The sequence below is a fragment of the Paramormyrops kingsleyae genome, chromosome 22, assembly GCF_048594095.1.
Source record: "Paramormyrops kingsleyae isolate MSU_618 chromosome 22, PKINGS_0.4, whole genome shotgun sequence".
Taxonomy (NCBI): domain Eukaryota; kingdom Metazoa; phylum Chordata; class Actinopteri; order Osteoglossiformes; family Mormyridae; genus Paramormyrops; species Paramormyrops kingsleyae.
The window spans coordinates 14,144,850-14,170,511 of NC_132818.1; the positions used below are offsets into that span (position 1 = coordinate 14,144,850).

At 47.9% G+C, this 25,662-nt stretch overlaps 1 protein-coding gene across 1 annotated transcript; it reads right to left on the reverse strand.

The window, feature by feature from the left end:
• Positions 1–1,793: 1,793 nt before the first annotated feature.
• nubp1 (nucleotide binding protein 1 (MinD homolog, E. coli)) lies at positions 1,794–16,665 on the reverse strand. The gene is made up of 12 exons (XM_023821680.2): positions 16,523–16,665; positions 16,290–16,413; positions 15,193–15,297; positions 14,719–14,852; positions 8,239–8,307; positions 7,481–7,513; positions 5,578–5,668; positions 3,734–3,888; positions 3,090–3,200; positions 2,623–2,725; positions 2,455–2,538; positions 1,794–2,067 (listed from the first exon to the last, which is right to left on the reverse strand). The coding sequence occupies exons 2-12, from the start codon at positions 16,318–16,320 to the stop codon at positions 2,018–2,020; spliced, it is 966 nt and encodes a 321-aa protein (XP_023677448.2). The 5' UTR covers positions 16,321–16,413; positions 16,523–16,665; the 3' UTR covers positions 1,794–2,017.
• Positions 16,666–25,662: the final 8,997 nt, after the last annotated feature.

Below are 25,662 nucleotides of genomic sequence, written 5' to 3' on the forward strand. Positions count from 1 at the left end.
CTACATTGCTGCATTCATCTCTCCTTGACTAGACTCCCAATCCATTCTGCCAAAACTGAGTGGCTTGTGATCCCGGGTGCGAGTCCCCCCCCCCCGCTTTTCTGGCCACGCTACCAAACAGGCCTGATTGGTAGAGTGCTGCAGAAATGGTTGTCCTTCTGGAAGGTTCTCTTGCCACAGAGAGCTCTGTGAGGGTGACCATCGGGTTCTTGGTTACCTCCCTGACTAAGACCCTTCTACACCGATCGCTCTGATTGGCCGGGCGGCCAGCTCTAGGAAGAGTCCTGGTGGTAACAAACTTCTTCCATTTACGGATGATGGAGGTCACTATGCTCATTGGGACCTTCAATGCCACAGATTTCTTTCTGTACTCTTCCCTAGATCTGTGCCTCGCTACAATCCTGTCTACAGACAATTCCTTGTACTTCATGGATTGGTTTGGGCTCTGACAGGCGCAGTCAAGTATGGGACCTTATATAGACAGGTGTACCTTTCCACATCATGTGCAATCACCTGAATTTACCACAGGTGGAGTCCAATCAAGCTGTAGAAACATCTGAAGGATGATCAGTGGAAACAGGATACACCTGGGCTCAGTTCAATTTGTATTTTGTGCAGAATTTTGAGGTAAAAATTAATTTAATCCATTTTGAAATGTAAGATAACGTGGAAAAAGTGAAGCGTTGTGAGAACTTTCCGAACGCACTGTCTCTCTCCCCTTGCCTGCACCACAGGGGGGGGGCTCTCTGGTGGAAGAGGGCAAACGACTGCACACTCGCTAATTCGCAACTACTTTCCTAGTAGTTGGTTAAAGAAAGAAAAGGAAATATAATCTTCCTTACACTTCCAAAGGCTTGCGGCAGCCTCTCTGAAAGGCCTTAACATCAACGCTGATGTAAGTAACATTAGACATTAGAGGACAATTCGGTGACTAAATTAAGAAAAAAGTGATTATTCAAAAAAAAAAAAAAGCAGAAGAGAAAATGCTTCCGTACAGTTGCAAAAGCAAACAATGGCTTATTGTTAAAAAGTATGCCTGTCCCCAGAAAGAAGTGCATGCTGGGATTGCATCACTGCTCCGGTATGTTGAATCAGTGTGACATTTAAGTTTGATCGGTGGCACCGTCCTTCAAGTCCTTCCCTATATGTCCGTGTTGTCACGCAGGCCAGGCGTCCTGCCAAATCCACCTCTCTGACGGGCGAGGGGATTTAGCTCTGATGGCAGTATCCCCCGGTGTGTTTCGCCAAACGTGAGGCTCCAGCGAAATACTCCGATGAGGAGTGGCCTAAAATGAGACCTGGACCGCCGGCATGGCTTGCCCAGTGACTCGGATCGACGTGGAAAAAGTGAAGCGTTGTGAGAACTTTCCGAACGCACTGTCTCTCTCCCCTTGCCTGCACCACAGGGGGGGCTCTCTGGTGGAAGAGGGCAAACGACTGCCCACTCGCTTATTCGCAACTACTTTCCTAGTAGTTGGTTAAAGAAAGAAAAGGAAATATAATCTTCCTTACACTTCCAAAGGCTTGCGGCAGCCTCTCCGAAAGGCCTTAACATCAACGCTGATGTAAGTAAAATGAGACCTGGACCGCCGGCATGGCTTGCCCAGTGACTCGGATCGACACGGTCGATGTCACCGGGAGTCTGGATTTCTGAAGGATGGCGCTCGTGCTAAAGAACGGGAGCACGGCAGCTTTGAGTTCATCGATCAGACAAAGCGCAAACGTGTCAGACAGCCAAGGGGCGCATGAGGCTCCGGGCTTCGACCAACCAGAGGCCATCATCAGACACCTGCTGTGTTTCACAGATCCGACTCTTTATTCAACCTAAACGATATAAACATTTGAAAAAGGGCAATTAAAAGCAGTGACGTCATAAATCTGGTCAGGGAATGATACTGTGCAGAGAGCTTCGTCGTCTGCGATGTTTTCAGCCAATGGCTCGTCCGCATGCTGTACGGTGGCAGCAGAACCCTGGTTCCGCTATCAGGGGTTCCCCATTCTCACGCTGCGCCTCTGTCTAGTCAGCATCACCTTGGTGACGCCTCGATGCACAGTATTCCGTGACCCCTGTTGGAGGAGATGACAGGGGATTGGATGGAGTGAGATGGGGGGGGGGGGGGGGGCGTCGTGGTTCTGTATAAATTATATAAATAAATCAGGCTTCTTCAGAACTGGCTGTGCATTTCCTTCCTCTCTGAATGTCACTGCTTACTTTCATTTCACTTTTTCCCGCCGTTTGTCTGTAACAGTGTTTTAAGCCTTTCTACGCCCCCTCCCCCATCCTCTGTCTCAAAGGGGGCAGCGATCGTCCCGGACCCTTCCGGGCCTTCGGCATGCTGCGCCCAAATCAACCGAAATTAGCTGGGGTGGGACTCGCACCCAGGACCGTACGTTTGGAAGGCAGCAGCGCGGGGTGCTGAGCCCCCGCCAAGCCCAGTGGGCGCCCGGCCTTACTGCGCACGATGTTGCGGTAAGCAGCGGCGGCGGGGGAGTCCGCCACATCCATCAGGAACGCTCTGCCCTCGTCGCAGCTCTTCCCTGCGGAAGCAGAGAGTCAGAGAGTCAGCAGAATGAAAGGAGACCCAAGGGCTCTGAGCTTCGCCCCCCCCACGACGTGCGTACCTATCCGGGGGTCCAACGGCACCCGTTCCAGGAACGACAGACCCATATCCAGGCACATCTTCTCTGCCCCTCCAGTGGTGGGAGGGAAAATCTGGGTCATGGTCTGCCAGGGTATAAAGCTAGATAATTAATATCTAATACATATGTCAATAATATTAAACTGTTATTAATATTATCAGTAGAAATATTATTTAACTCGCTCTGCAAAATTTTATAAGATGACACTTTTGTAAAAGAGCTTCTGGACCCCCCACCCACAAAATAAGGTGAATAATCAATAATAAATAACACTAATAGGTCAATAACCTTGATAAAAAGTTCATGATAAACTGCGACCCTGGACAGCAGAACTGGATATGGATGGATGGATGGATGTATGTTTATGTGATGAAGCTACAGCACTTGTGCATTAACATGTCACGCTCCTGTGAGCAAAGCGATTGAGGAACCTGGACGCCCCCAATTACCTTGCACTTAGGACACAGAAAACCGCTCATGTTTTCCACCACGCCAATGACTGGGAGCCCCACCTTCTCACAGAAGCGAATCTCCTTCCTGACATCTTGCAACGAAACTTCCTGCCAGGTAAATTGGGGGGGGGGCGTGCAAATGAAACACAATGAGAGAAGGATGAACTGCAACAGTGTGAGTAATGTGTGAAAACATGCCCCCCATGCAGTAATGGAAATAAGATGCAGCAGCCCCTCCTGTGAGAGAGAGAGAAAAAAAATCTGCTTCCGATCTGCATGGGTGTAAGAATGTGTCTCTTACACCCCACCTCCCCCCAAACACACACACAGGTTTTGTTTTCATTTTGCAAGAATAGAACATGCACGCGAGACGCGGACAGCGTTCCGACGCTGGGAATGGAAAACAGTCGGGGAAATTCATTCTCTTTTCCAGCTTCCGAAAACCAGGACAAGCAGCAGCGTCGCCCCCGAGTCGATGGGCTGACAGAGTGGCTAAAAACTACAGAGTGCCCCCCCCCCCCACACTCAGACCAGCTCCTCATAATACTGTTCCTGTCCCTTCATCCACTCAGCCTGTTTATTCTGTTGCGAAGGCCCCTCCCTGGCTATGCGTCCGGGGGGGGGGGGGGTGGCTCTCTTACCTGAGGGGTGGTGACGATGATGGCACCGTCCACACCGGCACCGCACAGGTACTGCACCACCGACAAGTGTTCGTCAGAGGTGCCCGGGGGGGTGTCCACGATGAGGTAATCCACCTGGCCCCAGTCCACGTCCCTCAGGAACTGCTTTATCATTCCTGGGGGTGGGGGGAGGGGTGCCCAGTTATTTAGGAAAATGACATTTTTTGGCCAGGCACCCCCTACACTGCTTTTTGAGGGGGGGGCATGCTTGGTTAGTTCCATTTCTCTAAAAGCCCTGCTAGGTAACAACAATCACCTATAGCCCCGCCCTCCCCCAGCACACGGCAGCTTCCTCCTCTCCTGTTGTTTATCTGCCTTAATTCCTGTAATCACCAAGCCCTAGCCAGGCCTGGCAAGAATCAGCCCCCCCCCCACTTTACCCAGGGAGCTCCACCCCTTGCCAAGCAGCCTCTCACATACCAGCCTCTCCCAGTCTCCCTGTTTGCGGAGGGAGTGTTATTTAAAACATGCGAGTTCTAAATAAGGCCGTGTGGTGAGTCACATGACTGCGGCCGGCGCGTTGGCCAGGGTGCGGTGGACAGGGGGGGGGGGGGGGGTGGACTTGCAGCAGGTGGGCCCAAACAAGCAGAACGCACGCGGCCGTTTAAAAGGCCACTTTCGGCTTGGGGTGCTAGAGGGAAGTGCGTATGGGGTGGGGGTGGGGGTGAGGGTGGGGGGGGAGGTGGCGCAAAGCTGAAGGGGAACCGAAAGCTAACCAAGTATAAATAAAGGCCGGCGAGTGCGAGGCTGGACCGGCTGGGGAATGCGGACGCTCAGCGCCAATGAACCACCTCCTACGGCCTCTAAAAACAAGTCAATTACCACAAAAAATACCCCCCAAAAAGTTACCCCCCCCCCACCCCCACTTACACCCACGATACAACGGCCCCCCAGCACCTACCACTACTTCTCATTATCTAAAAGAGAACTGAGGAAATAATGCAGACCAGGCTGATGGCAGAGGCCACGGGAGCCAATCAGCTGTGTGGGGTCCTCCTCACCCCGACAAACGCCCCCCCAGGCCACCACCTCGCACACTTTGCCAGACCGTAGTACCTCTCTGTGCTCTGGCTGGGACAAGGGGCTTTTTACTGTGCTGAACAACAGGAACTGGCAGATTCTGGCAGACATGCCAGACATTGGTTCCAGCACCAAACAGCATAACTGTGAATTCACTACATCTGAGTCAGTCAGATCTGAAAGACCTGCAATTTCGGGGCGAAACTCAGAACGAGAGACACAGTCAGAGATTGGCATTACTGGCATGCAAGTACGCATTGCCCTCATGATACACGTGGCAATTACTTGTCATAATACCACAAAAAGATAGTTCTATACATAATGCTTGCGGCTTATAGCAAATGCTTTTAGGAGAATTTTTCTTAGAGGTCAGGCTGTTGTCACCGTGGAAGGGGAGCTCCCGACTTAAGGGGGATTTCAGCCACATGTGACAGACGGCACACAGCAAACTGCTTTTATAATAAATGCTCTTCGTTTTACTCTTCAGATTTTCATAATAAAGAATTCACCGAATCGTCTCCAAACCATCGGTAGTTAATTTACACCGTCCCTAAAACCTGGAGATGCATTTCGGCTGAAACACGGCAGAACAAGGAAGTGAAAATGGCCCTAATCCTCTTTACTGCTTTGCAATTTATTCATTTTGCATGTGCTGTGCTTGTTTGGTGCAGGAGCCGCCCTAACCAGCAAAGCGACCTGATTGGTGCAGACAAAGCCAGCAAAGCGACCTGATTGGTGCAGACAAAGCCAGCAAAGCGACCTGATTGGTGCAGACAAAGCCATACCGTTCTTCTTCGGACCCCTCCAAATGATGGCATCATCCGGGCTGCTAAGCAGGAAGCCGACTGACATCACAGCCAAATTGTCCTCCACGTACTGGGGAAGGGACAGCAGAGCCGTATGACATTCCTGAACACGCAACACGCTCCGGACCGTTCATAAAAGCACTGCCCATCACCATGTAGCACTGGTGATGTGGCCCTCATTCCAATAGGCCCGGGCGATCGCGGAAAAACCAGAGAAACCAGAATCAAAGTAAGGCTAAAAAAAGTACTACCTGATTGTATCTCTAAGGCAAGATGGGAATTTGGCAAAGGGACTGGGCGTTGTCCTTTGTCAACACTGACACTCGTTTATGGCAGTGCCTTTAATGGCTTTAAAGGTTCTCCTGTCGTCCATACATAAAACACAGCAGCGATGCACAGGCTCACCTCCGCTTCGTCTGGCAGTCACCTGAAGGTCAGCTACGTCATGTTCCTCAGAGAAGACCGAAAGCCAGCCTTTACAGGACAAGACCCTCTTCCAGATGTTTTACTCAAATGCTAGCAATCGTGTCGCCACGGTACCAAAGTTTTAGTTTCGATCTTGATACTAAGTCATGAATTTCGATTTAGACAATTTTCAATATTTTTCCTAAAAAAGGAGAATCTCCCAAATGTCATTATTGTGCATTATTTCCAAGCTGGACATTTCATTTTGTTTCCTTTGTTTCCTTTACAACAAAGGAAACAAAAAATAAATTAAAGCAATTGCATTCAAAGTAAAAACGACAATCCCTGTTAAAAAAAACAGCAGCATAATTATTCAATCAAACTAGGTTACGCCTGCCACAAGCTTCCTTAGCAATCTGCATAGCAGGAAACCTAAGTTGCCTGGTCACAACTATGCACGTTTCTAATGTTGTTAGCAACTATGCTTTTGGGAAACATAACCCTGTTTAGTTACCCCTAACCTGTCCTAAGTCTTAGCTGTATGCTGGTGTACATATCAGTTCTCATATGGGTACAGGGGATGTTGTGGTGATGTGTTAGCTAGGTTGGGGAATATGCAAGACTGAGTGCCATATATTGGAAGGCACACGGTTTCCCGGAACACACACTCGGAGAGCCAGGAATATCCACGCCCTGTCACTCCCATAATCCCCTGTGACACGTCACTCATGATTGGTCCAGGCCACACTGACGTTTCTAAAGCTGCTCATGTTGCCAAGGGGTGATCGAGGGAGGAAGGCGGGAGGGCTTCCGTGAGCAAGCCCCTCACACCTCATTCCCGAACTCATGGGAATATCCAAAAACGCTCCAGTTTAATGGCGTGGGGCATGGTGGAGCGAATCAGCCAGCGGCCCCCTGACCGCAGCCTGTGGATTCAGGCGGGAGGCGATCGCGGCTCTCTGATAATCGCACGTTATCGCCTTCTGCTGTCAAGATGGAAAAACTGACGTCAAAGTCAGAGGAATCGCAAAAAAAAAGCATGAGTCTCCGACCAGGAGAGATCGGCGCTAGACGCTAATGCGCTCAATGCTAATGCTAGTGCTAACACCATTCGGCGGCAGGGCTCTCGGTGGAGTTCGCGCCCATGGAATGCCAAGCTGGCTGCGACCGCACTCATCAGCGATACCCCGGCTCGGCCAGCCCAGACGAGCCGCATTCTTTCATCCTTTGGAGTCAGCTTGGCAGGACTTCAGCGACAGATCACCGCGCCAGGACCCGCCCACCACATCCATCACCACCAAATTATTGTACGCCTGCATGTTACTGCTTGGCCTTTATCTTGGACTCCATCAGAGAGATTAATTCTGGCGAGCTCGTTTGCCTCTCCGCCTAACTTCCTGCACGGCTGTGAGCAGCTTCCCCCAAAGTACAGCCGAAAGCACCCGCAGAGTATCTCCGTGGCGTGGATTCTCCTTACCACGGGCGACCAGCCTGAGCCACTCTGATGGACCTACAAGGAGAAGACGACAACAAAATGGACACCGATGACCAGAGCGACATACTCCTTGCTGTCTTGATAATAACAGTTGATATAATAAGGCCTTGTGACTTTTTGCGTGCCCATAACAGTAGATCAACTTTTACCCTTGGGGTGATACTATGTTAAGTGAATACTGTGTTATCTACATCTCCTACGACACATGGTCGCGACTGGGCAGGTGCCAGAGGCCTTTGAAGGGGCCTAACCAACCATCTCCAAATTTGACTACTTCTGACTCAATATGAAACACATTTGCATGTGAGAGATTTCTAAACAGCGCTTTTAGGAAAATCTTATAAGCTGAGGTCAGACTGGCCTGTGTTTTACACCATTCAAGTGGGATTCTGGCCATCTTCTGGGAAAATGTGGTGGTTTTATTTAAGAACGACAGCTGTGAGTGTGAGAACGAGCCTCAGCCCACTGGCTTCACAATAAACACTCTGCATTTTACGTCATATTTGCACCGAAAAAAAGACAGCTGAATAATGTGCCACTGGACATTCCCAAATCTTTGGGGACTGATTTACACCATCCTTAAAATGCTGAGATATTTTCCAGCTCCAAATCACTGATGTAGCAGTTAAGAATAAAGGTCATCAATTTAAGTTCAGTGCATAACAAGTTAGCAGCCTTATAAAACACATCGAACCATCTAACTGGTTATATACACACGGCTCCCTCGGCGTCTCACGTACCTGCTCTCCCTCCACACCCATCATCTTCGGAATGGACGGTCCGCAGATGTCCACATCCAGCAGCGCCACCTAATGGTGGGAGGAATGAGTTACTAGGGGGAGGCGAGTTTTCCAAAAGCATAGTTGCTAACTACGTTAGCTATTTACATAGCTGGCACCATGCAATCGAAAGGGGTCAAACCATGTAAAGCAGTTAGCAGAAGCTTTTGGGAAACGCATTCATGGTTGTTTGGGTGGAGCCCCAGAAAGTGAGCGGTCATCAAGACCCTGGCTTCATCGTAAGCCTGCTTCAGGTAAACCAGGCCGATGTAGAAAAGGCTCCCAAACGGTACCGCATGTCCCCTCGTTATGGAGACTGTTTGCCTGCAGCTTCACTCAATCTGCTTCATTGAATTTTATGTAACGTTAACTTTCATTCCCACTGTAAACCTCTAATCTCTTGCAGTGTTACGACCAGGCTGCAGAAAGGAGCTTTGCTGAACCAGGCCTGACAGATCCATGGTCCGTGTGTTTTATATTCTCATTATTACTTTTTTCTAATTGACTGCCTTTGCCCCACAAACACAATAAGCCACGCTCAGCCAGTTAAACGGCTTTGTTTATGAGGAAATATGCCTGTCCTCAGGTCAAGCTCTGATGTTTTTACCCAAAATAATTGGCAGGCAACATTTTTAACAGAAAAACAGCTGTCAAGCTTACACCAACACAATAGCCAGAGCACAAAGCCAGTGTCACCACACTGCCACCTACTGGCCCATTCAGATAACTGTTGATTTGTATTGACTTTTACAGATTTAGCTCAAGACTATTGTTTGGTGACGGCAGGTTAGTTTCCGAGACCAGCCACAGTACTTCCCTCTTCTCAACAAAAGCGGCAAAGTCAGACTGGACAATAGGGGGCGGCATTTACACATAATTGGTCCCATACAATCCAAGGCCTCTGCAGTCCCATCGTCACCCTTGCCCTCATCCAGAAGCTGCAGGAAATGTGGCAATAATTCATCTGGGATTCTGTGCACCTCACCGGTGGCTCGGGGACCCAGTAAGACCAAGGCGACGGCTTGACGTGTTTGAGAGGACAAAAAAAAAAAAAATCCACCAGTATTGTCTCAGCTGACACGAATGAAACTGGGCGACGGGGAAGTGCAGCCCTGGCCAGCGATTACACATAATCCCAGCTAAAGTCTTGTTATGACAACATTCTGTAGGCTTAGCAACTGCAGCGCGAAGACCACAAGCGGACATGGAGGGATGCAGAAATTAACATCTGACACCATGGAATTCAGACAGACCAAAGACAGAGCCTCCTGGATCAGAGGCTGTAATACGGACCCAGGCTGGACTGCCTGATCCGAGGTATCTGTGCGAGTTCTGCGATCGGTGCTGTACGTGTTTACACAGCTGCGCAAAGTCGTGGGAAGAGCATTAAAAGGATGCTGACCCAACCCTAAAGATGGAGGCCATTTTAAATTATTGAATTATAAGGATATCATCATAAACACCTTTATCAAATTCAGGGAGCCAAAGGAAAAACGAGAAAAATCAGTGAATGGCTCTAGAGTTCTTAATCAGCACGGGTGCATACAGTGGGCAGCAGGTCGCATAGTAGTTAAAGACTTGAATACACCGTCTTGCTGGGTCCCTCCTATTCGACCTGCACAGAACTGCATGTATGTTACCGTTCACACTATTCGTTATATCGTATTTATTGTTCTTTATATCGTCGTACGTTAGATCTGCAGGTGTTTTACTGTGCTTCGGTGCAAATGACAATAATGCTTTAGAATCATCTGAATCCACATGCAAAGATAAACGGCCGAAAGCACCAGTTACACAAGTTACAGTTCCTACGCTGAATAAAAATGGCGGCACTTAGATGCCCTACATGTTTGCTTAGTGGGTGCAGAAAGCAAGAAACATTAACGAAAAAACGCCTTTTCCTGTTCCGCGGTACGGCCATGTTAGTCCATACCAGACACTCTACTTCAGGGGTCTCCAACTCCGGTCCTGGAGAGCTACTATCCAGTAGGTTTTCTATCCTACTTGGCTTCTGATGAGCCACACCTGCTCCTGGTATTTACCTGAGAACTAGTGTGGTTCATCAGAAGCCAGGTAGGATAGAAAACCTACTGGATAGTAGCTCTCCAGGACCGGAGTTGGAGACCCCTGCTCTACTTTATCAGTTACTTGTTTAGCTGCAGTCAGCACCATTTACTTCACACAAGCCTGCAACCTCACGGGGGTGGGATTATGACACAGCACTGGGGGGCCCTATGAGCCAGTCCCTGCTCTGGCCCTGCCCCGGAACGACGAGGCGTTACACCAAACTCCTGACCTCAGAAACTCATTGTGGCAATAAATAAATAACCCAGGTGCATCCAGAAATTTGGGAGAGATCCACCAACAAGCTCCCCCCCCATGTTGGATACCTTAGGAAGGGGCAGGACCCCCCCCCCCACCCGTGACCATTCCTGCAGGAGATCAGATGGCAGAAAGGACTTCACTTGAGCTCGAAGCTGTAAGGCGTGATAATCGAAAATATTCAAAACGAAAATTGAATCCAGCCTGTCGAGCTGCTTCAGGCTGACTGAGCTCAGCTGCAGTGGGCAATGCCATGGCCTCAAACGGGTCCAGCTCTCGGCTCACATCGTACACATCCCCCGCAGAGAAAAGGCAAAAACCAAAGTCAGCTTCTGAGCGCAATGAACTCATTTACAAGTGGCACACAAGGTATCAAAATAAATAGTAGAATAAGAAACATTTGGAAAAAAAGTTTCCTAAGTAAGATACACATACATACATATATATTCAAACACACATTGTCTACCAGAGGTCTTTATGTAGAGCAGTTTAGTCTTCATGTGGCACTCAGCCCACGCACAGCTTGGGAAACAAGACCTTCCCCGAATGGTGACATTTCCATGTCAAACTGGGAAGGATGTATGGTAACAGCAACCCCCCCCCCCCCATCCCTCTCTCTCTTTCTCACTCCGTCATCAGTGTCTCCGGGGTCAGGATGGGATCACGTCCCTCCCTGTGTGAACCACGGGCAGGCTGAGAAAAACGGGGGCTTCATTTTTTCTGAGAATGCTAGGAATTCCCATCGCTCCTCAGGGAAAAGCGGAGGCGGCCGGGACAGGATGGACGGCTGGCTTCAGCAAAGCCCTTTGAACAGCCGACGATTCTGTCCACGAGCAGAAAAGACATTGAAACACAGTGAAGGTTTCCTGACTTTATTTCTTTCATCCGGTTTCTTTAAGCTCTGGGTCTTTGGTTTGAGGTTAAGCATCCAAACACAAAACGTACGAGTTTCCTGTATCTAACAGTATAAATTAGCTGGTAACATTTTGTATACTGCCTGTGATTACCCAGCATGCCGTTCAGGTAGAATCCACATGGGAAAACTGAGTGATGCAACACGTTCTAAGAAACCTGAATCTGCGTCAGCAACAAAGGGGATTAGCTCTGGTGACGCCACGCAGGGGATCAATGGGGGGTTCAGATTAATCTCTGAGCCAGCGATCTGAGTGTCAGGGATGCAGATCTGAGAACATTTTCACTTTAAAATGCATCCATCTGATGAGTCAGAGCAATCTGAACAGAGGGTAAGAAAGAGAGCAAAGCATTTAAGTATCATTATCAGCCCACGGTTTGGGGAAATTACCCCACGGCTGCACTGGATTCTGCCTGCTCTTGCAAACACAACCGGCTTCATTATAACTCGGTGGTCCAGACCAGCTCCTGCTGAGGTGGGGGGACGAAGTACCCCCCCCCCCCCCCCCCCCCACCACCACCACACCGGTCACATCAGTCTGCAAGACTGAGCATGAGAGACTGTGTATGGGCTGACTGTCTGCCACAATCACAGCCACCCTGGGTGTGTGTTTTCACAGCAGGCGAAGCAGCCCTTCCTTTCTCAGCTGACATCCTGTGGAACGCCCCCCTCCACAGTTTATCGCCTTTTACCATCTACATGGTACATTTGCATGGTGGCAAGCAGCCAGAGGACGACTGTGGAGCCTTTTCTGAGGCCATGCAACAGCCTCACGTCCTGGACACAGACAGCGGCCACAAGGGGGCGCTCTCACATTCCTTTCTGGCCTGAAAATAGCAGTGAAATGAAAATATCCTCCTTTCCAGGACCCACCCCGGCTGAATGGGTGTAAATTCCAATTACTGGAGTTATCTGAATTGCTCAGGGGGCTGTGGCAAGAGGCTTCAAAGAGGGGGGGGGACATGTGGCTATAGAGGAGGGGGTAGACGCCGTCTCTATTGATTTTTCAGATGGGTGGAGTCAGCATGAGGCAGCTTCTGCTCAAAAGAGAACTCTGGGGGGGGGGGGGGGCATGGCATGTCGCCCACACGTGCGGACAGCTGCGGAGCCCTGGAGGGGGTGGGGGGGGGGGGAGAGGAGCATCTTGTGTTTGCAGAAGGGTGGAAGCGGGTCTGACTGCATCTGGTGCCGGTCCGTTCTGGCCATGGGCCCTCAGATGAGACAGCAACACACCCTGTTTTCTTTTAATCTTGTGCAATTTATCTGTATCATTCAGCTCCTGGACTTAATCCATTTCATCAGCAGGGTTAAGTGCCTGGCGCAGAAAGACGGCAGTGCCACAACCCTCAGGGCCCCATCACCCCCCCCACCCCGCCCCCCAGGCCAGCCCGTCAGCAGCTTAAATTCATTAGCCTCACACCTCTGGAAAGATAAATCTCAGGATGGCAAACAACAGCTTTCAGAACTGATTAAAAGCTGAAGCGTAAGCTTCCCCAGGAAAGAGACACAACACAGGAAAGAAGAGGGGAGGGGGGAATCCTCAGAAAAAGGGGAGGGGACAGGATGGGGGCCAGTGTCCCACCCAGAGCGCACTGTTACATACGTGCCATATGGCCATGCTTAACCTTTTTAACCAACAGCACGTCTTGCAGGATCTAACAAATCAGACGTGGCATTTGGTTACAGATAATGTAGATGAAGAGCGCGGCATGGAGGGGCCTGAAGTTGGCCAGGGGGGGGGCCAGCGGATCGCTAGGCTGTGACTCCACTCGGCACTTCCCCATTCCAGGTGCTCGCCATGACAACGGCAAAACAGAAAACCCCCCAGCGAATGGAGGGGTCAGAACAGCCCCCGGTTTCCACACGGCCTCTATAAACAGGAAGAAGGAACAAAAAAAATAGGAAACGGCAAAACGGGATGTTTTCATTCAGGCGTCGCCAATTTCATTTGCAGCCGGACTCCTTACGGAGGCCACCGTGGCCAGGAAGGAAAACTATCCCGCATGTTGGTCCATACAGATGCAGATAAAATAGCGCCGACCCAAACGCTGCAATAAGCATTAGTAAGGGTCTCGGAGCACGTTTCCGTTTCAGAGAGCTAAAGGGCGGGACCACTTTTCAAACTCTCCCTTCGACACGCCCCCCAAAGCACTCAGCGTCAGCATCAAATAACAAACCAGAACCGGGGGAGGGGGGAGAAGGCTGAATTGCAAATGGGCGTGAGGATTATTACAACCCACAAACTGCCCAGAGGAAAATTTGGGCTGTCCTGTTATAGCGGCAAAGCTTGCAACCCCAAATCAACGCACAGTGCATTGTGGGAATTGTTCACCACCAAAACAGGTTGTGATGTTTTGAGTAAAGAAATATCCTGACAGTGCATCCATCTTTCTTGACTGCTTACCCAGTACAGCGTAGCTGAGGGCTGGGGCACGAAGCCAGGAAGCACATGGCAAAGGGGAGTCACCGTGAACGATGTCACCGCAGGGGACATACATGTGCACATCCACAATTCACATACAATTATAAGGGTAAATTATAGACAACGCTTTGTCTGACTGCCACTAACCACAGAGAGAGAGACCGTTTAAACAGTCACTGATTGAACAGCAGAAACGCACATCAAAGTGCCAGAGGCCTTTGAGAGCAAAGTGGCACTGCAATAGACAGAAGAACCAAAAAGGTAAAAACAAAAGCAATTATAAAATGTTACGAGCAGCTAAAATATTCCAAATTAGCTTTTGATATAAAAAAGTTCCTGGTTTAACTTTAAACCTCTTCTACAGAGTCAGTAAAACAGTAACTCTGTCTCAATCCTGACCTGATACAGGTATCAGTTCTCAGCCTTAACAAGAAGGACACCTTTAAAACATCACTCCTCTGCACTGTTATCTTCTGCTATTGTTTCCCCTCTTCCCTGTATCATGGATTCATCCATTTTCTGCACCCGTCTTCTGGTGGTGGGGAGGGGGTCCTGAGCCTATCCCAGGTCCTATACGTATAAGGCAGGGAATTACCCAGGACGGGGTGCCAATCCATCATAGGACATGCTCACACACGCACAAATATGGCCAATTTGGTAACTCCAGTTCACAACTGGGGAAAACCCCATGATGACAGAGAACCTGCAAACTCCTCACGCATGGAGCCATGGTGTTATGAAGGGTGCAATGCAAAAAGAAACTGAAAGGAACGGAATGAGGTACCTCTGTGGTGGAGTCGCCGGCCAGGCCGTGCGCCAGCTGCGTGCTGATGGTGCTCTTGCCCACGCCGCCCTTCCCTGACAGCACCAGGACCTTATGCTTGACAGAGGCCATCTTCACCCGGATCTCCTCGATTGCTGCCGTGTGCAAGAACCAAGAGGAAAGAAATTTAAAAACTAAATTAAGATACTGAGCTAAAGGTCCATGCTGGAGGAAACGTGCTCTTTTTCTGACTGATCCATCCATCCATCCATCCATTCATGCATGCAGTAAGGAGTCAGGGTGAGCCTAGAGTCCATCCCATTTATCTGTTAGTATACAAAGGCTGGGTTTTATACAAAATTCATGTATCAATTACTATTGGAATATTCAGTTAAAATCGCTTTCATCAGGGTGAAACGCTCAAAATCGCAATAGTAACTGAGTCTTTGGCTCAAGGCTTAATGCTGAGTCTTTGGCTTAATGCTGTTAACATACCGGGATCCGGAGCTTTGGTTGCTCCAGAGGCACATATGGCTTGGTTGGGGCAACCCTGACATGAAGAACTCTTCCCGGCTTGTGCGCTGCTGGTCCCAGGGCAGTCTGCGAAACGGGGGAAAAAACATGGCAAATTCACTGCATGAAGAGGATCAGCACCAGTCCTTTTATTCAAGGGCACAAACTTTGCTGTCTGGGTCCCCCAGTCAAAAGCGGCTAGCTGCTCTGGATTGTGCAGAACACAAATGTTAAGTGACTGTACCTGTCCTCCTTATTAAATCTCCAGATATAAAAGCAATAATGCTTCAGTTGTTATATACTGCTAATATGGCCAATAAATTTCACAGACAGATCTAACAAGTTTAATATGCCAAATATAATTACATATATAAAATATATGTAGGGGCTCTAAAAATCCAAACAAAACTGGACTCATTTGGGTTGGGGGGGGGGGGGGGGGGATACGATGTGCTTTCATCTCTATTGCGGCACCTGCAATATATATAACTTTGCATTTAGTTCAACGCAGTAAAAAAAAATCATGGCAGCCAAAAGTTTATTTCTACTATTTAATAGTTTTCACATTGGAAAACCACACTTGATTTTATTAGCGAGAAACATATGGCACATGTATTCATTTTTGTACTGTTATAGCAGGGTTGCCAACTTTTGTCAGCTGGCTGGAGTGAGATTTTCAATTCGAGTCTAGTCTACAGACGCATTTACATGTAACAGTTATTACCTTGTAAATAGTCTGTAGGGCTTGCAAACTATCCCAACGCGTAAGATTAGTTGCGTGAGCGTTTGAGTCTGAAAGGGCGAGTGTCACGCCAAATGCGTAACAACTGGCGACCCAGTTATCGAGGATGGCTCACAGTACAACACCGTCACCTACTTTAAGTAGTTGCGTAGGTCGTTAACTTTTGGTGCGATGCTCCTTCACTATTAATATGACGCCAACTGAGACCTGCTGCTATACACATAAGCAATATGACCAAATACCTCAAAAAGCAAACGTACTCAATGTATAATTTAAAGTGAATATTCTGCATATATACTTTCGCACTGACTGTCCCTCAATTCGAAGAGATACTCACGTTCCGGAGCATTACTCGGGACGTCCGCCATCGTTACGCTCCGCCGACACAGTTCCACTTATGGGTGCAGCTAGTATTACTTTCCCCTCTGCTACCGTCTCCCCTCTTACTGAAGGTTCCGCCACTGACAAGAAAAATAAAATTCCCCGAAGCCAGTCAAAATGTATAAACAAGTCTACTAATCAAGAAGAAACAAACTATTACATCATTAAAATATTTTCTACTTTAATTACTTTGCCTGCATATAGATTTTGATGTCGTGCTGAAATCCATCCTCCGCTTATCCAGTTGTTATGGGGTATTATGAACCCTGTGTGAGCTTATTTTAGAATTCAAAACAAATAACATTAAGCCAAATGAACGGGTAAGATTAATTCGGATATAGCCTTCTGGAGCTACGCGATGAAAGACAAGCCGTAACGAGGGCTTAGAGTATCAGAGGAACTCAAAGACGTCACTCACTATCACCAGCAGTGTGAAGCATTTTCGTGGAGGACACTGTGATTAAATCAACAGGAACTATTATAGTAAGTCAGGGAGATGAGGACCAACTGGAATAGGTAGTAGAAATCTCTCAGGGCTTTATACACCTCATTGCAGGATTGGCAAGTTATCGAAAGGGACAAAGCCACGATGCATAGTATGTGGTGTTTAAACTGACCGTCTTAAAACGAATAAAAGTAACTCGATGTAAACGGTAATACGTGTATTTCTTATCAGTTTTTTTTCCTCGCACATTGCTTTGACCCCATCAACGCTGCCACTATCTACTCCAGTTTCTGTGTGCTAATGAAATAAATGGAAGCGCAGGCGTTATTTAAACCGCTGGGGAAACCGGTGGAAAATGGGGTCTTCAAACCTCCTTTCCTGGGATTAACATCCACAGCAAAGGGAAAGTGCTGTGGCTTTTAAATCACAAAAGGTTAATTGCACCGTTTATACATCTCTTTGGAGGAAGCTTATTTCATGCATAAGCAGCCCTGAAATACAGTTTTTCAGCCCGCAGCACCTCCTCCACCTTATACCCAGCACCGGCGGATTTAAGTATGGGCGTCCACAAAATAAATTAGAATGGTGATATTTGCACATCATATCAATGATATCACACCACTGTGTGGGCTGATTAACCTTGTCGAAAAAGGCACCCTGGTTGCGGTTTGTGAGCTAGGCAGGCTACCATGCACACCAGAAGATGGGGACGGGGGCGGAGCTCGGTTGACCTCCGGTCGCCTCGCTAGAAGCCCGAGGTGGGTGGAACGGGGAAATCTATCAAATAGCGCATCTCTAACTTTGTACAGTACTAATGCAATTAGTTTAAATCAGTCACACTACGAAATTCTACCAAATAAATCACAATTCATTCATAATACTAGGAATATATAGTTTCACAGACATACTGTCGCACTTTTCATCATTAAGAATAATATATAAAGCCAGTATGCAAACCACCAAGTTGCACTGATTTTGTTGTGACTTTTGGTTGACAGTTTTTGGGGGATGGGTAATGTATTGATAGGTAATGTATGGATGCTCGAACGCCAAATTAACAGAAATTAATAAGATAAGGTGCAAGCCATCAGGTGCCTATAGGAAAAATGTGGATAAAAGAGGAGAAATATGCAAAGGATAAAGTTATGCGCTTATTTAATTTAATCTTTTTATCAGTATATTATGCCTGTAATGAAATGTAAAAATTCGATTGTTTTTATTTTTATATACTATAATTTGTTTTATCTTTAGTACTTCTTTTTGATTTGAATCAGGTTTTATTTTAATTTCTTTTTTATAATTTTAAATGTTTTTATCTATTTTTATCGTTCCGAATGTGTAATAAAAATGACAATGCCGAATAACTTTTTGGCGCGGGGCGGGAGTGGGAGATAGAAGCGCAGTTTTGTTGACGGGGGGCCGGGGGAGGTCGGGCCGCTACTGTGACCTCGGCCACGGAGCACAACCGCAGGTGCAAAGTCCCAAACGTAGAAAAAACAGCAAAACCACTGGCGGGTTTCTACAGATTCTATGCCGAATTGTAGGACTGTCTTAACAAAGCATTTATTTTTCCTTGTCACGTTTTTTCCCTTTCTCGTGTTGAAATGGAGGAAAGACAAGTGTACTCTAGTTTGGCTCATAATCAGCAGCACGGCTGAATCGAGCAGGAAAACATGGTGGACATTAGAAGCCTTTGCAGCAGCGATGGGCATGGCGCCCGACTTCGACAGGTGTTTTATTTAATGTTAAACGTGTCACGTTATCCGGGGGCCTTGTGAATATAGATTGTAGATGAGTAACGTGAGACACTCTTAATGTGCCCCACCTTACAAACTCTTTAGTTCAACTCCAAAATTTGACAGCCAGCGGGCATCAGCAAAATATTAGTGTCTCCGTAATAAATAAATAACAAAACCTTCATATGTTTCAGTTTGAACTTATTTTTTTGTCTGCTATTAATGCTTTTAACTGGATTATGAGATGCGGTATTAAATGTAAATACTGATTGAATTTGGACTTTGACCTATTTCCCCCCATCACTTTTACTGAAATTCACACCCCTTAAGTTCAGCTAAGGATGAAATTTGAGAGCCTGTGAAGCCAGATACGTTAGAAATGCAAAAAAAAAAAAACAAAAAAAAACGTTTGTTTCCTTGGTAGACTCAAAACTCAGCAAATTCATAGCAGATGGTCCCTAATCTTTCATCTTATATTGCCTTTCAGTGTTATCCATCCCTTGATCTTCAATAATAGCTTATCAGACTTACTGTTAGCCTGGCCATTGTCCCGGGAAGCACAAGGCAAGGTGTACCCTGGATGGGCTGCCAGTTCAGCAAAGGGCACACACGCACAATCTCAGACTATGGGCAATTTAGGAATGCCAGTTCAGCTAACTGCATGTTTTTGAACAGCAGGGGGAAACCTGTACAAACGCAAGGAGAACTTCAGAACTCCACTGAGCCGGCAGAGCCAAGTCCTGCCGCAAATCCAGCACTCATAAACTGGCGTTAAGGTGTCACTGGCTGATTCAATGCTTCTGTGATGTGCATCTGGACCTCACAGAGCTGCTGTGTTATTTACCAAAGGGCCACCATAACCCTAACCCTGTTCTATCACCTATTTATTGTCCACTTGTCTTATATTGCACTATATTGTGTTTTATTGCACTGTTGTTGTTGTCTTATTGTCCTGCCATACAGCTTTCCCCTCCCCCGCCAACTGTGGCTTAAGAATGTCACAGTGTTCCTCTGAACTCATGACAATAAAACCTGATACTTGAAATGAAGGCAGAGGAGACTGTGAAAACACACTGGTGGGTTAGATGCTCGTTTCCAACAAACACAATCCACTCACTCAGCACCCACCAGAGGTAACATTCCCCCCCCCCCCCCCAGGTCATTCGGGTTGCCCCCCCGCAAGCAGCACAGCCATATTAATAAAGTAAATAAGGCAGGAAGGTGGATGCGCTGGCAGAGTTGCCTTGTAAATCTGGCAATTGCAGGGCGTGAGGTAATTTTCCACACCTGCCAGCGATACGGCGACAGGTGAAATGTACACTGCGTCTCCTCTGAGGCTTAGGGACAATGATGTGGCGGCATCACTGGTGTTCCCCCGCAGGCCAAGCGTCAGCCATGTTGGCAGGCAGATGCCGGTGAGCTCTTGTAGCTTTGTTTGTGCACAGTGGCTGCCTCAGATAAATATAATAGACCTGTTTAGTGGGAAGAACTTTGAACCTGTTTCTGGAATTGCCCCGAACACAACCCCAGCCCTTTTGTAGAGCTCCGGAGGCGTGTCATCCCAAAGACAATACGAGTGGGCGTCTCTGGGACCCGCCATCTCCATGGTGACATGAAGCCACCACAGACGAGCACCTGCCCCCCCCCCCCCCCCCGCCGAGACGCTCATGATTGGTTGAAAACACCACACAAGTCAATCCCCCAAGCTATTAATTTGCGCACAAATTCAGGCTTCTATATTTACTAAACATGTGGGAACTGCATCAACACACAGGTGGATTTGTTATATATAGACCTGAAAGGGCACCTGGCTTTACATTCATCGATTCCCTAGTTTTGAGATCAACTGCAAGGCAGGTTCGCTGAGGCTCTTACTGCACGTTACAGCAGGTACCGGGCCCCGTACGCTCGAACATCAGGAGTAGCGATTAGCTTTCGACTCCGCTGGGATTACTTACATTAAAGCACAGGGTGCATTAAATGTTTCCAGTGCTGGTTGGCTTTTTGTCTGGGTTACAGCCGTTCAACGATGGTATGACCATAATGACTGAACCGGGCTAAACACACTGCAGGAAAAGAGCCCCTTTTTTCCAAGTCAGCCCCATAATAGGATTAGGAAACATCCCTTGTCTCCAAACAGCGGCCTTCAGTCAAGCGGAATTATAAACCTGCACCAGAGGCCCTAAGTTCTGCCGTGGACAGATTCCTTGAATCTGCGGAATGTGCAGAATGAACATGCTGATTGGCTCCTCTGGCTGGCATAGATAATGAGTGTGGTACTGGCCACACCTACCAGGAGAAGGCCATGCGCAGCAATATTTGTTGTTTGTCCGCATGACCCAGTCTACCAGAAATATGATTTCTGGAATGTACACTAATGAAATTAACCACCATCACAAGACCCCAGGAACAGTGGACTTGTTATGAAGGGGACCTGGTTTGCAGAACCGTTCCGTCTCTTTGGCTACTTGGTGACTCATTCTGGAACATCTCTCATGGCGTGATGGTCACATGACAGCGGCCTCTTTCCGACTGCAGGGGCAGGAGAGTGAGGGATTACATTCATGACTGGAGCCCTTCTCCATCCACCCTGACAATTATTCTATTCTTCATAATGGCAGGAAATTATCATCGTCTTTTTGGTGAAGTAGGTATGTCTGAGGGCTGCCCAAACTCATCAAGTCGTGTTAGCAGCTTAAGGAACCTCCTACCTCCACACCCATGGTCTCGCCATGTTGATGCCCCACCTCCTCTCAATCCTCTAAATCTTTGTGTGAACCACAGGCTGGTTTGCACATGGCCGTGAGTGTACAGGTGGTCCTGCTCCCAGGGCAGCTTCCGTCATCCTCAGTAGCTCAGAAATGTCCCAGGCCTGCTTTACTATGCCGTAATACTAAAACTCTTTAGATGTCTGTACAGTGAGGCCTCGCAGTGCACTTTTTATACTCTAGATGGACAGATTCTGGAAGGCATCATGGAGGAGCTGGAGGAGGCAGTGTGGAATGAGGAGGCCCATCTCAGGCTGCCCCATAGGTGAAGATTAAGCAGCCCAAGGTGGAGATGTGAGAAGACCTGATCAGCATCAGACTTGTGTCTCAAACCCCTTACATAGTCTCCCTAAGAGACCCCTGCAAGAGAAATTAGACCCCCACATTCTTCAGGGCATGTAAATGACCATTTAAAACAGGGGAAAGCACTTCTTATGAATGATATTCATTCTCCCTCGTTCTCCTGATCTCCCCCACAGCCTCCTGAACGAGATGCAGAGCATCAGAATCATGATGAGCATGTTCTAGAAGCTCCCACTGATACCCAACAGATTTTCCAGCATAGGGCAGGGCAGAGACTTATGAAGGAGAAGGTGCTTGACCGATTTTAATTTGCTGATGGGGGGAAAGTCCTTCCCTGGCAAACCAAAACAGCATTTATATAAGGTTGGTGATTGCTGGTGATCATAAACCACTTGGGACCTTAAATGGGAGCTAATATCAATTGTTTGGACAAAAACAGCACCCCTCCCAGCACACCCCAGCCCACCCTGCACGTCCCTGCTCCAACAGCCCACGCTGGAGCAGAGGCACCTCACTGGAATGAGCTCGTTCACTGGAGCAGAGGCACCTCACTGGAATGAGCTCCTTCACTCCACCTGGTCCATCTCACTTCCTGCTTTCTGTGCTATTCTGCGGCTGCAGCAGGCGAAGGTCTTCATGCTGAGCCGGAACATGGAGCCGGGCCCAACTTTCCCAGCAAGTCGCAGAATTCCCAGGCAAACTGTCAGTATGGCATGTCTATCACCTCAAACCCCTGTGGCTGTAGGTTCGAATCCGGCCATTGCATACTTCCTCGGGTGGTTTCAAGGGCCACAAGGTCATCACATGACCCTTACTGGTCCAATGGCGACGGTAGAATATTATTTGGTGCATAAATATATGGGTCCTGGTGGTGCTGCCAGACCATGCTGGACTCATTTTCAAATTTGGAGGCGAGTGTCTCTCGGCTAAAATTTAATTAAATTAGACTCCAAGTTGGCATGATGGAAAATGCTTAGGGTCTGTGTGGGCTGGGAAATCAACTTCTGATCCTCTGAGTACAAGAACTTTCATTTTACATTTTTACTGGGGAAATTCGGTTTAAGGGCAGAACGCAAGGTAGCCTGACTGTGTGACACTGTGCTGAATAGTCACAGAAATGTTGTTATTGACAGTGAGGCAAACGTGTCTAGTTTATTTGGTACAATGTTCAAAACCATTTCAAGACACAACCCACTGTGGAAGACAAAGAATTCATTTTCACCTGGAGGTGGAACAGCTATCAGTGATAAAACATGGTTAAGGGCAGAATTGCTGCCGTCTTGTGATACTTCAGTTAACTGGGGTAAGTTTGAATGCAGCAGGCTCTTTATTAGGTACACCTGATTGTTTATGGCAACAGCCTGTTCCTATTAACAGAGAGTCATGTGGCTGCGACTCAGATACAGCAGACAGACATGGTCTGGAGGGTCATCTGACAGAGCTTCGGAATGGCCAGGACGCATGATGTAAGTGATTTCCGTGGTTCTGGTATCTCACAGACGGCAACCATGCGGGAATTCTCACACAGGCTACAGCAGGGGTCTCCAGCTCTAGTCCTGGAGAGTCCCAGCCCTGTACAGCTTAGTTCTTTTCCTGTTCCAGCACAGCTGATTCAACTGAAGAAATGGGTGGTACTTAGCAGAGAAGTTGAATCGGGTGTGTTAAATAAGAGGAAACCCAAAAACGTGCAGGTCTGGGGCAGCTGGAGGAGCCTGGACTAGACCATACAGAGGATGGTGCAGGAACCAAGGAAGAGCTATTCAGTGACCAAAACCCCCAAGCTATCGAGATAAGAGAGGAATGGCAAGAAGCCATCAGGAAAGTCACAAGTGCCAGAAAATGTCACCAACCAAACCGCATGGTGTGGAATCCATGCCAAGCAATAGGCAAGGGGGGGGGGGGGGGTCCTGCTTAGGTCTAGGCAGGTGTTCCTAATAAAGTGGCCAGTGTAGGTTAAGTCTCTTATTAATTGCAGCAAATCTCCGAGCTGGAGAAACTTTAATTAGATTATCAAAGCAGCTCAAATAACTGCGACAAAACCGACCTCATTGATCAGACGACACCTCTCCACTCTGCTCGTCATCTCTCTTGACAGGGTGGGTATCGATCGTCTTGGCAGCCGCACGCCGTGCGTGTCCGATTTCCTCCACCTCTGGGGAGGGATTGTGGGAAACAGTGAGATGGACGCCCATGTCTGAACAAATGAGGTGGATAAGTGAGAGACTCGCCCGGTGATGAACTTTTATGGACCAAGGAGACCACAGGTAGGCGTAGGCAGATCTGCACAGGTAAGGTGGAGCTGGTGCCGTGGTTTCTCCGGAAAACGAAATTAAATGAAACTTTATTTTCCATTTGTACAAGAACCGCTACATTGATCCTGCTCTCCTTCGAGACACACACACGTGTATAGAGGTACGAGTGAAGTGTGTGGTTTTGCCGCAAGGCCAGTCGTCCATCCAGCGTCGCTAGACCATTTTTCGGAGAGAGTTAAGGACCTTGCTCACGGGTCCGATGACGATGTGGCTACTCTGTTGAGCACGGGATTCGAACCGGCAACCTTCTGATCACAGGTACAAAAGCCTAGCCTTGGCTTTGGACAGCGCAGGCTGGGTGTCTTTGCATCGAGGGACCAAACAAACCCCCCTTAAACACACGGATCTCCCACATCGTTGGTAAGGACATGTCCCTATAATCCATACTTAAATCTACACATGCATCTGTTTCTCAGGACCGCGGATAAAATCTCAGGAGGGTGTCCGGTGACTGGGGAGACCTTATTCCTAAGAGACAGAAGAGGAAGGGGCGGTCATGAAGTGCAGATCTTTCCCCGTTTCAATTAAAAGGGAACTTAATGGAGACACGCAGCGGGAATGCTGTGTGCATGACTGCTAGCTGGATAACTTTCTCCGCAGCTGAGAAGGCGACAGGATAGGAAGCCATCTGGCGTATGTTTTTGTTAACTAAAATATTAAATCATGTGCATATTTTATCACAAAAATCTAATCACAATAAAACATTGATCACCACAGTGTCATAACATACGATTCACATAGATATGTCTCAATAGCTCTAATCGCCAGAAATGTAGTACAATAAACAAAGTCAGATAGGAAGTAATACCTACCAGAATGTGTGCGTGTGTGTCTGTGTGTGTGTGTATGAGCACTCTGTGCTTACCTGGCATCTGGCCCAGCCTGGGCTCTCCTAAGCACTACAGCTCCTTGGACAGGCTCCTCACAAGAGTCCGACAATAAACATAAAACAAGAATTTCCCACAAGAATAGGCAGCTCTGGGTGGATTGACTGGAAAAAGTACAGATTATTCCATCCTTTTACTTTTCCCATATTTCACTGCATTCACATTTAAGTGCAAAGTGTAATTCAACTGCTGTTCACTGTAACGCTGAATGTATATCAGAAATTATATGGTTGCGTGTTTGTCATTCCTTAGCGGTGCATGATCTCCATTAATGGCATATTCTTAAATAACATTCGTTTTTAAATAACCTATTGAATTTTCGACTGTGATCAGGCTGTAGCAGAATTAATATTATCTTTTCTGCTTTTTCAAGCGAAGACCACCCAGATAGCAAAATTCTTTTGGGCCAGATCTGGCCCACACTATTCATTTTCCTTTGGCCCAGATACCGCAAAGAATGACGGCCCTGTGACGGCCCAGACCTGGATTTTCTGATTCGGGCCATAACAGGCCCAGTGACGGGCCAGACATGGTTCTTCCTGATTTGGGCCATAACAGGCCCAGTGACGGCCCAGACATGGATTTTCTGATTTGGGCCATAACAGGCCCAGTGATGGCCCAGACATGGTTCTTCCTGATTTGGGCCATAACAGGCCCAGTGACGGCCCAGACATGGATTTTCTGATTTGGGCCATAACAGGCCCAGTGATGGCCCAGACATGGTTCTACCGGATTTGGGCTACAACAGGCCCAGTGACAGCCCAGACATGGATTTTCTGATTTGGGCCATAACAGGCCCAGTGATGGCCCAGACATGGTTCTACCTGATTTGGGCCATAACAGGCCCAGTGACATCATAAAGCACAATGGATACACAA